The 12,281-nt window shown below is 36.7% G+C and overlaps 1 protein-coding gene across 1 annotated transcript; it reads right to left on the bottom strand.

Annotated features, from left to right (window-relative positions):
- Positions 1-4,657: 4,657 nt before the first annotated feature.
- On the bottom strand, positions 4,658-5,361 carry ccka (cholecystokinin a). Its single transcript, XM_077204864.1, has 2 exons — positions 5,121-5,361; positions 4,658-4,955 (listed from the first exon to the last, which is right to left on the bottom strand). The coding sequence occupies exons 1-2, from the start codon at positions 5,359-5,361 to the stop codon at positions 4,825-4,827; spliced, it is 372 nt and encodes a 123-aa protein (XP_077060979.1). The 3' UTR covers positions 4,658-4,824.
- Between the last annotated feature and the right edge of the window lie 6,920 nt (positions 5,362-12,281).

Genomic DNA, 12,281 nt, shown 5'->3' with positions numbered 1-12,281 from the left:
TTTTGTGTCGGTTGTCTTATTTTGATGCTATCCGGTCTTTGTTAAAGTATATGTCCACAAATATCCATTCTTAACATTCTTTAGAAAGCATGATATGCACTAGCCTTGTTGAGCACAAGAGGGAGTGTTTCACCAACATTGAGCATGCAGAACTCAATGATCAAAGTCCAAAATATGCCAGTTCATGTTTCTGAATTTGTCATTGTTTGATCTTGTGCGGACAGAAACCCTTTAGAGCCCTTGTCTTGCATATTTGCATGGAGTAGATGCTTGTGACCAGACACAGCTGACTGATCAACAGGCCACTTGGTGTTGAAGAGCACCGTCTATTTACTAACAATGTGATGATATTCAGATGACATTCTCTAACTGAAGAGTTTTTCCATAGAAACACTGCAAGTTATTGTGAACTCACAAATTCAAGACTGTTCTTGCAAGATTGTTCTGAGTGGCCCAATATTTTTCTTCATAAACTTAAGATATGTACAATTTGATATCCAGGAGCTGTATTGTACAGCTGTAGAAATGTAAAATGTATATATCCTTTATATATTCATGAATATGTTTGTATAGTTACATTTTTATTAATTAAATTCAGACGTCCAAACACCAAACCTAACCAATTTTCAACTGTAAAAACTTTAACAGGCAAATAAAAGTACATAGATATTTTTGTAGTTCGAATATAAGAGGAATTTTAAGTTGTTATACGCTAACAATTGTATATTGATCCACTCCGTGAAGGCGCACATTCAAACGCATACATATCTTATTATGTTTCTCCATAAAGGAACTGTTTTTTACAAACATTAATTTTGAAATCACATTGTGAGCTCCAAGGATGGTATATGTTTATGCTGAAGCCATCAGTCTGCATCATTTCAACTTATTTTTTTATTCTATTTTTATAACTGTTGCCCACTGTAAGGAAAATGCCCTTTTCTGCAAAGAAACCATACTTAATTTTCAGTGCAATTTCTCTTTAAAATCTGAAAGCACCCCCTACATAATAAAAATATTCACCGGTGATGAGTGAGAGAAATAAACAAGCATGAGTAGTTGTGTTTTTGGCTGTTCTACTCCACATGTTTTGTTCAGTTTTCCAATTGTAAATTGGTTGAGAAGGAAATGGATGATTATCCACTAAATTAAAATACCACCTGCATCCTACAGCATATATTACATGGTTCTCTGGAGTACTTTAGTGGTCTGATATTTCTTGATAACAACCACCCATCCACAAAGCAGACCACTCAAGATTAAGGCTGAATCCAAAATCGCAATCACAATTCCCTAGGTTAGTCCAGTATTACAGTTCACTTTAAGGAGTGAATGAAAACAAGTGAGCGAATTCGGACCGCAGTTGAGCGTACATCAGTTGTACACTCAGTTGTTATCAGTTGTTATTGCGATGTAATCTGGGATTGAATGAGTGCACACAATAAAGTCCACGATGGTTCGGACACCACTACAAATTGCTGTCCCCTCAAGTAATGCCCTGTTTGAGGGTATAGGGGTTCAATTTCGGATTCAACCTATCTGTCTCCTTCCAGTTCTATGCAAAATGCACGTATTCCTCATACAGTTGTCTAAGTAAACATTTTTAGGGGGTTAGGTTTATGGGACAGAAAATAATAAGTCAATGGAAGTTCTCTGTCCCTTGTATAGAGTGTTTGGAGGTGAGGGGCACTAGATAGTTAAGTTTGATATTGGTTGACAAGTTATGTAGCCTAGGCTTTGAATAATGTAAATGTGCATAAAGGTTTGTGAGAAATGTTGGCACCTATGCCTTGTTGCAGGATTCTGTGGAATGTTCCTAGACATTATGATGTCATTGTAGTACAACTTAGTATAAAAGTGGTGGAAAACTGTTATTCTGTGTAGCGTGTTGGGAGCTGATTGAAAGCTAAAAGAGAACTGATATAGAGTTGATATTTGAGTATAAAGTCAAATACATTCACAGTTATTTGTATTACCCCAACTGATCAAGCGATGGATAACATCGGAAGGGGCATTGAAAGCAGTCGTTCTCTGTTTCATTAGAAACTGAAGAACTGGTTTCCAAATTTCCATGGTAGGGACACCAAAAATAAGTAATTAAGGATCATCTGAGGATATTTCACAACATGTTAACATACAGTATATTTTATTTAGCCAATGAATAATATGCAAAATTTAAAAATGTAATAACTAAGCCGATTCAACCATCAGCTGAAGAGAATGCTGAGATCAGGGGGAAGCTCCAGGTCTGGTTTCCTGACTTTAAGGGTAAGATCTTCAGCCAGAGCTGGAACTACAATAGATATTATTTTCTCATAATCTTGAATATGTAGTTGCATTCACTTGTTATGCGGTAAATTACTACCAATTGTCCATAATGAGTTTGTAATTCTTTCAAAAGTAGCTGAATCTAAACCCTCTGCAGAATACAAGCTTGAGTTTAAGAAATATATCCAGGTCTGGTTTCCTGACTTCCAAGAATTTCAGCCAGGACTGCAACCTAAATAAAGTTTTCTCTTAATGCTGAATATGTGGTTACATCCACAACATGTTAGGCAGTAAATTAATGCCACAAATTTTGCATATTTGTGTGTTTGGATAGGCACTGAAACATACAAAATGGACATATTGACAACAATTACTCAAAAATGTACTCATACTTTGGATTAGAGATTTGAACAAACCCCAGAACCCTAAGAACTAAATCTCAGTGTACAACTTATTTGTCATAATTTCTTCCGAATGATATGTGTTGCATTGTGTTGCATGTAATGTGTTGCATTAGGTGATAATAATACATCATATCAGTCATCATAATTTATTAAACTAAATTAAGTCATTGTGAACTGTGAACAAGTGAACTGCAAGTTAATTACATAAGGTATTTCCTTGGTTATATCTAGTATGCTGTTATATTATAAAGGACATTTCAAGATGATGGACAAGACATAGTAGATACAGTAAGTGCCATTTTAGTGTCAGTCTAATTGACCCTTCGCAAGGAGTTTGATTGACAGGCGATCTGACAGGCGACCTTGTCCGCCATTTTTGTCCGACAAGGAAGTCAGGAGAGTTAGTAGATTATCGTTGGAGTATTTTAACTTGGAAAACTAAGTGTACTGACATCTTTCGGTTAAAATAACATTCCTTCTTGTTCAGTCATGTTTATTTGATGCTATAAATTAACTAGAAGGAAGAGATGATCGGTTCACGAGCAGCTTTAACTGAGGCTCTACAGCGATCTGTCAGACACATTAAAGAGCCACAAAACGGTATTTATTGTTTAAATTTCTTCAAAAAATGACTAAATTTGAAAGTTGTTACTTTGTTTCATATCAAAAGTAACCTGGTCTGTCTTGTCTGTCAGCGCGTTGTCAGTGTCCTCTCTGCTCCGCGATGTATTTTTCCCTGTGTGAGAACATGGTGTGTGGCGGGAGAGTGGCGTGGCTTGTCGGACATAGCAACAGTAACTAAAGGGGCGGGTCTTTGCGAACGGTCAATTGCTAAGCATACTGTTCTGTAGGCCTTGTTTTATTCACCAAGATAATTTTAAGGTTACCTTCCCTGTGATCAATAAGGCAAAGCCAAACTCTTTAGTATCAATCAGCTGATACTAGTTGAGTCAGTGAAAAGACTTCAAAGATGCATATGTCTATGTATGAGCGAGGGGAAATAAGAGAATTGGCTAGTTGGCTCAGACAATGTATCTACATTGCCAGAACACATTTAATTGCCCTGGTTGCAAACCTTTCATGTTTGGCACTGTGTGTGTAAGCGAGCATTTATTGGTTCACTTTATATTGTCTAACAGAATGAAATCTCTTTCACTAAGGCACACCTGTGGCATAATGGCTCTTTTTGTTTGGTGTAGCCCTTCATTTGCTCGCAATCATCAGCCTACGATTCATCCATTATGTGCTAACTCAAGTGTTTTGTGCAATAAACCATGGAGCGTTTTCTCCACATCTTACTGTCTGCATGTCTCTCTCTCTCCGTTTCTCACCCTGTCCTCTTCTACAGCAGAATCGGGTATTATTGCCTGAACTCTAATCTGTCCCTCGAGCAATGGGAAGAGAATTGGATTTGAAGGCTACCCGTGGCACTAGTGCTGTAATGCTGTAGCCATTCAGCTTTCAAATTAGAGAAAGCTTTTATAATAAGATCATTAACAGTAATCCGTTAGCTTGGTCCCTCGACACCACACAAATGGCTTCACTGAGCTGTGGTGGATTCAGCTGAGATGGTGAATCAAAGCTACATACTAATAAAAGCTAATATGGATGTAGTGATACACTGTTTTTTTTTTTTTTTTACTAAATTAAGAAACATTACAATGGACAAATGGCCTAAGCTGCTAATTTAGTTTTTCTTAACCTAACAATTTTCTTGTTGTTTTTTTGTATTTGTATGTTGCTGTTGTTTAATATTCCAAAAATGCATTTTTAATGCAATTTATCTGCCTCAAAAAAAAATTCTGCATTTTAATTGTTTACACCACACAATGAATTACAAGAGCCGTGAAAGTTCAGATGAGTGAGTTAAGGCAATGATTTATTCATAGACATCTGTGATATGTCTGAGGACAAAATCATATATACATGAGTTATGAGAATAAAAGCAGTAGAGACTACATTCTCACTCTGTTTTTTTTTCTGCAAAATAAATGTATATAGATGGACACGCGTGTTGATATATTGCATCATCTCCATTGTACAAACAAATTTACATCAGACCGAGCTCAGACTGTGATTGATTGACATTAAAAGTGACTCTGTACAGATGACTGGCTAATCAGGTTGATTCATGTCAGTGGTTGAATGGGTCTTATGAGGAGTATTCGTACTCTTCTGCGCTCCGTCTGCCAAAATCCATCCATCCCAGGTAATCTCTATCCTTTATTCTGTGACTGGAGCCCATGGACCTGCTATTTGGAGAGGGACTTCTGCGGTATGTACCTACATGGAAGGACAAGGACAAAATTAATGACTATAATTTATGCCTGTGAGTTCTGATCAAATGGCACAATTATTGTTCATGCAGTATAACATAAAATGCAGGAAGCACGATTGATAAAAAGTTCTATAAATATAAAATAAAGCCATTTGAAAGAGGAATTCCACCTTTGGTGGAGATGATTCTGGCCAGTAGTTCAGACAAGCTGCTGCGGGGTTCTTCATCATCCACTTGTTTCGACAGAAGGCTCAGATGTCCACTGGACGGCGCTGCACGGGTGTGGCGTGTGTGTTTCGCTATAGTCCCCAGATCAGACTGATCTCCATCTTCTGAATGAGTCCGGAGAGAAAGGCAACTGCTGGTGGAGAGGGCAGCCAGCAGCACGCACACACAGATTCCAGTGTTCATAGCTGAAACATACACACACATGTTAGAGCTTTGATATTGCCTTTTAAACTTATGACATACATTTTTATGTTAAGGCTAGTGAGCTGCTTTTTGAATGATTTTACCTAAAAAAAAAAATCCAACATTAAAATCATCAACAAAATAATTAATAATGATTGCTAAAGTAAAATTCCTGCTTCAACCCCTAAATACTAAATCCTACACATTTATGGACATAACAAAAGTAAATACATTTGTATTAAACATCTGATAGATGGACTAAATGCAATTTGTAATCGGGGTAGATCTAAACTCTTTGTTTTTCTGTTTAGTACATTTGGTTTAAATAAAACTCATTTCCCCAAGATGCCTGTCTTATTTGCTCTCTGGTTTCCACAATTTTACTTAACCATTTAAAAAAAAAAAAAATTCATACAAGTTGTTCAGACTGGAAAAATTGTGGTTGAGGAAAAAATAAACCTAACTGGATTCAAGCCAAGAAGCATCAGCAACAGCAATAGGAATTTTAAATGGATCCAATTTCTCAATTATTATAACAAAATAGAAACTGCATCACTAGTGAATCTCATTCACTCACTTCACATCTTCATTGTTTTTATTAAAATCTACAAATTAAATGTCAAAGTTTTAGGACATGCCACACGGGCACACATTAGAAATATTTCACACAACGTGTAAAAAAAAAAAAAAATTCACACAATAAATGCTACACCCGATTTAAGCATTCAACACTCCACATTCAAAACTAAGAAAAAATTGAGATCGTACCTTCAGGTGAAACTCCGGTAGAGAGGAGGAGGAGAGAGAGAGAGATGGAGAACACACGCTGACTGCAGAACAAGTGTGCTTGCACAACTTCGCTGCACTGTGCAAGAGAGGCCCTTAAATAGTGCTCTGAGTGGGCTGGCTCTGTTTGACCCACGTAGTGACAGGCGCAATCCCACTGTCTGTGTATATGAATGAGGTTGTGTATTTGCGCAAGCTTGACGCAGATCCGAGAGCAGCAAGGTATTCTCACAGGATACAGATTGTGACATTGTCACTCAAGGGGACCGAGGGATCTCCAGAGGTCACCATCCTAATTACACATATGCACACACCTCCAGAACAACTGAGTTTCCTCCTCCCTTTACCCATTTGAGTCCAGCCCTCCTTGGCCATGGACCATAGGATGCACATTTTGATGTTATGGATACTGATGTCTTTATTGTGCACTGTGTTTGACACTTATTCGAGTGACTCTTAGCTATTTTTACCTCAGTAACCAGATTTTAAATAGGACATGCAAGTGATGACCCATCACAGTACAAACAATTTTTACCATACAAAAGCAAACAAAAAGGCCTTGAAATTAATATTTATAACATTAATATAATAGTAGTTAAATTAATAAATCATAATTAATAAATTATGGTCACACTTCAGTTTAGTGTCCAAATCTCACTATTAACTGACTTTTGCCTCATTAAACTCTTAATTACTGATTATTAAAAGATAGGTAGTTGCTTTAGGTATTGGGTAAGATTAAGGGATGTAGAATATGGTCATGCAGAATAAGATTTTAATATGTGCTGCTTTATAAGTACCGAAACAACCAATATCATAATATGCACAGTAAACAACTGATTATTAGTGAGAATTGGACCCTAAACTAGTGTTATCAAAAATATTTGGTCACACTTAAGATTAGGGTCCAATTTTTACTATTAACCAAGACTTTTGCCTCAAATAACACGTAATTACTGCTTATTAATAGTTAGTAAGGTCGTTGTTAATTTTAGGAATTGGGTAGGATTAAGGGATGTAGAATATGGTCATACAGAATAAGGCACTAATATGTGCTTTATAATAAAAAGCCAATATCATCATATGCATGCTAATAAGCAACTATAGTTAATAGTTTTGATCATGGTTTTAGATGATAAATGCATGTCAGGCAATTTGTTTAAATATGCTTATTTTTTCAAATTTGGTAAACAGACCCTGTTCCCCATACACTTCCATAGCATGGAATGCAATACTACATCTATAGCATATAGATAATGGAACAGAAACTGAATATAACAGTAGAGAAGAAAGAAAAAGAGAAAGCGCTCATTAAATGTCAGACTCTGCTGATCAACACCCACTGAACAAATAAGAATGAGAAAATAAGGCAAAATTCTCCACAAAACTTCAGACAACCACTCAGTCTGTCTTCGAGAGGATTGACTCCATCATGGGGATGCAGGTAAATGCAGTATAGCCTGGTTCACATGATCAACCTCAAGCTTATATCTTCTGTAAGCTTAGGAATTACTTCTGCCTGACAGTTGTTTAACAGCGCTATTTCAACTGGTTGAGTAATAAAAATATCACAGTCCAAATAGTTTATACTCACTTTTATATATATTTCAACTAAGCCTTATATTAAGCTAATTTAAATTTAAAAAAAACTATTTGTATATAGTCTATTAATGTATCAACTACAGTTTATAAACTATTAATTAACAATAAACTAATAGTTTACAAATGATTTGTAAGAACTTTATTACTTTATACTTATTATAAAAAGTTACAGTTTTGTTTTCAGTATTTAAAAATATTAGCATTTAGTTTTTTATTAGCTACAAACTCCATGTCTAATACTTTGCTGTTTAAACTATTTATTGTCAGTGAATGACGCATGTAATCGTGAGTCATAAAGTGGAAAGGATGCTACATCTCAAGTCTCAATGAGGCTGTATGTCTCTTTTTAAAGTGCAGTTCTGTGTTTTCATCGTGGGTTTGATGGGGACTTGATTACCTACTCCTCAAAATTGTGTGTATATAAACATCCACTTGTGTTTGAGAGTCTAGACTCTACAAAGCAAATGAACAATGATTTATAATGACCAGTTATAATGGTTTTCTCTTGAGGGATTATTAGAACAAATGTATAGCATCATAACAGGCTATTCTTTTTGAAGTTATGGGTGGATTTAAATTACAAGTTGATTTTAGTACTAATACCAAAAAAAATTGGTTCAATTTACTGAGAGTTGGTTCAAAGATAGATGGTTGGTATGTTTTATACCTTCCAGGTGGGAACAACACTGAGTAAATATGCTGATCCATTAATGTTCGCACTTAAGCCATCTTCTGAAAAGAACAACCATTCTGCAGCCCAGATGTCAGGCAAACTGTGCTGAGCATCAGATTAACTTCCAACATTCACTGTTAATGTTTTAATTTGTCTGTAGAAATGAAAAAGAGAATTGTATTTAAATCATTGATTGACATTTACACAGTCCTATTCTCACAGCTGTACACATGGGGTCTGGGAAGAAATAAACTCTCAAAATATATTTTGTACAATGTGGTTTATTAATTTACTATTGATTGTTGTATACTTTTATTACAGTTTTTCAACACAGTCTTTCCATTTAAAACGATCAGCTTTAAAGGCTATTGTATTGTTTCCTATACCCTTCCTGAAATTATGTGTGTAGTTAGGATCATCTCTATAAACTGACACCAAATGCACAAGATGACTTACATTATAGTTATAATAATAATTTTCTACTATCATTATCCATATAGTCAAGTTACATTTATTTATTTAGCGCTTTGTACAATACAGATTGTTTAAAAACAGCTTTACAGTGATAAACAGGAAATAAATCATTCAATGATGCCAACATAATTAAATTCTGGTGTAAAGCAGCTCTAAAAAGACAATAGTAAACAGTCATTATTCAGTTGAAATCAGTTAAGAGTTGATTAAGTTCGGTTCCATGACTATGTAAAGTTCATCAATTATGGAATGAGTTCAATTTGTCTATAAAGCAGCTCTGGAGAAAACATTGATGTCATCACCCAGCTCAGTTCAGTTCTCATCCAATAGTGTCAGTGCAGGCAAATCAATAATATTGTCGAATATTAAGTGTCCCCAATAAGCAAACCAAAAGGCGATAGTGGCAAAGATCCCAAACTCCATCTGTGACAGAAATGGAGTAAAAAACATTTGGAGAAACCAGGCTAGTCGGGGGTCCAGTTATTTTCTGGCCAGACAAATAAACATGGTGTGGATTAATTCCAGGCTGCATCACAAATCAGATTGTGGATTAATATAATTCAGAATATTTAATCTAATTCCTTCTGCTTGATGATCGGGATATATTACGGCAACATTTGGTGGGAGGGGAGTTGAAGCTGGCCATTAGGTGTGCAGAGTACTTGTCTGGCTCTCGTGGTCTTCACTGAGGATCTGTGCTGATGGCTGTCTACTTGAAGAGGTCTTCACAGGGGATCTGTCTCTAGGGCTCGTCTAGTTATGTTCTGCACTGACATTCTGCACTTTTGTGGTCATCTCCATGTTCAGGCCCACCATCTGGTGTGGATATGGACTAGATTCGGCTGCCTAGGGTAACCTCAGAATAAGAATGTTGATGCCATCATCTTACGTTGTATCAAGTACATCGGATGTTATGGGAAATGTTCCCAGGTTCCGGTTAACCAAATTTATACAGCTTAACAATCCTTTAAGAGATTTGAATTTTTGAATTGTAATAGATTGTTATGTGTAAAGAGATAAGTCTTTAAACAAGATTTAAATTGACAGAGTGTTATTGTCACGTTTTGGGTTTTGTTTCTTTCTGTTTCATGTATGTCATGTGATCCCTTGTTCAAGTCATGTGATTATGTTGTCATTGGTTCATTTTTTCATTGTTCATAGGAATCCCTTGTCTAGTCGTTAGTCTTGTGTATTTAAGCCCTCATGTTTGCCCTGTGTCTTTGTCTCGTATTGATTGTTTCATGTACCACTGTTGGGAAGCCCTGTCCATGTTATTGTTCCTGTTTCGAGTTTCTAGTTTCATGCCTTGCCATGTCTTTGTTTTATGTTTAATCACGTTTTGGAAATAAAGCTGCACTTGGGTTCTCACTTCAAACAAATCCAATTGAGGATTACGTGAGGGAGTTCTGTGAGCTTTGCCATGGGGTGGACTTTGGTGATGGTGTCTTGAAGGACATGTTTTGCCATTGACTGAATGAGCCTCTTTACTACTTCATGCCTGGCAATACCCCTCACAACACTCCAGAGACAGTTCAAGTCATGCCTGCCGAGCCAGTTCACGTCATGCCTGCCGACTTTCACACTGCACAAAGATGCGGTCCGGCAATGCGTTCCAGGTGCGGTGCGTATACAGCAGTGCAGAGATCGTTTTATTTCTGCTGCGCTGCACGTGCTGAATTAAAGTGACAGCGCATGATTCGTGGTCAGAATGAACAAGGATTGACATGAAAATGTAGTAATCCCACCATAAATGCTTTTAATTCAATTTTATTACTATTTAACATTAAGCCCGGTGTAATTAAAGCAAGGAAAACTACACAGTACCTCAAACACTCGACATAATGGATGTACTCGTCTCTTCGAGGAGGCGGAAAAACAAGTTTTTTGTTACCCACAATATTTCTTGTAAAAAAGATTTACATGCAAAAGAAAAGGTATGAGAGAGCTGTTTTTGTCAATTGTATGTTTTAATTTAAAATGTTTGCAATTTTAACATAAGTTGGCCTACATGTTTAAATGTTTTGCCACTTGCTTGATCAACTTAATATGTAAATATAGAAGTAATGCATTGAATAATACGTTTTTTATGTGTATTGAGTTTAAACGTGAATACGTCTGTGAAAAAGTGTAGACCTATAACTGCTATGTACAAATGGAATCGCAATGCTGAAACTTTTTTGTATTATTTTATAAAAGTCGCTGATAATAAAAATATTGATTTGAAATAAAAAATAGAGAATAAATGTTGTGTTTGTGGTACAGCCATATATCAGTTGCGCACTGCAAACGCAGCATATGTGAAAGCACAATAGTGCGTGCTGCTCCTGCACCACATACCGTAAAACTACCGAGGCCCAAATAGACGCCTGTCTCTTTTACACGCCTGGTGTGGCAACAGGTTTGGGTAAATAAAGCCCGGTCTCAAATAGAGGCCGGGTCTGTTTTTTAGTTTCGGGGTTGTATTTAATCTTCTAAAACCCATCAGATCATCAGTTTTTTGGCGGCCGCCAAAGCAAATTTGTGTCCCGCCAAAGTCTTTTTTGATCTGTGAGTGATGTAATAGAATGACTGCTGCACTTGACAGGGCGCAAACTAGCAGAGAGAGAGCGCCCCGGCCGCGCGCGCACACTCTCACGTCCTCAAACAACACGAGCGCTGTCTTGCTCTCTATCCCTCCCGCATATTAATCAAAATCAATTGTCACGATAGTAAAAGGTAGGAAGACCACTTTTTCACGTGGAGCATTTGGAGGTTTTTAGAGATTAGGAACAACTCTAGGAACAACATCTCAATGAACAACATCTCAACACTAAATTATAAAGGCCTGTCTCATATAGACGCCTGTCTCAAATACAAGCCGGTGCAGTTTGACGATTTGGGAAAATAAAAGCCCGGGCTATTATTTGAAGTTTTACGGTACGCACCGCAACACGCACCGCATACGGAGTAATATGTGTGAAACAGGCGTAACTCACGCAGCTGCATCTTCTAAATGATGCCGCGAGTGGGGCTTGAGGAAATGATGTCGCCTTTGTCTGCGCAGTGCGATCTGATGCAGCCCCTGAAGTGAGACACAGAAATACTGCAAAATAATAATAACGCGACTAAACGAGATGAAATAATGTTATAACATTTCGTCTCGTTTTGGTCAACCAAAATTAAGAGACATTTTAGCATAGTTTTTATTTTGTAAACCACATTTAGTCTCGTTTTTATTCGTCAACAATATTGCATAATACATTTAATTATAGTCATTGTCACATGACCAGTATTTACGTTGCGTCTCGTCTTGTTTTCGTCACGTGATAAAGGTTCGTTGATGACGTTATTTAGTCATAATTTTCATTGACGCAACACTTTCCTGAACTATTGTTTTTTGGGTTTG

This window comes from Siphateles boraxobius, unplaced genomic scaffold (assembly GCF_051911475.1).
Source record: "Siphateles boraxobius isolate OS27281-9 unplaced genomic scaffold, OSU_SipBor_1 12, whole genome shotgun sequence".
In the NCBI taxonomy this organism is placed as follows: Eukaryota; Metazoa; Chordata; class Actinopteri; order Cypriniformes; family Leuciscidae; genus Siphateles; species Siphateles boraxobius.
Note: the sequence above shows the minus strand (reverse complement) of the source record. Positions and strands in the feature narration are given on the sequence as shown.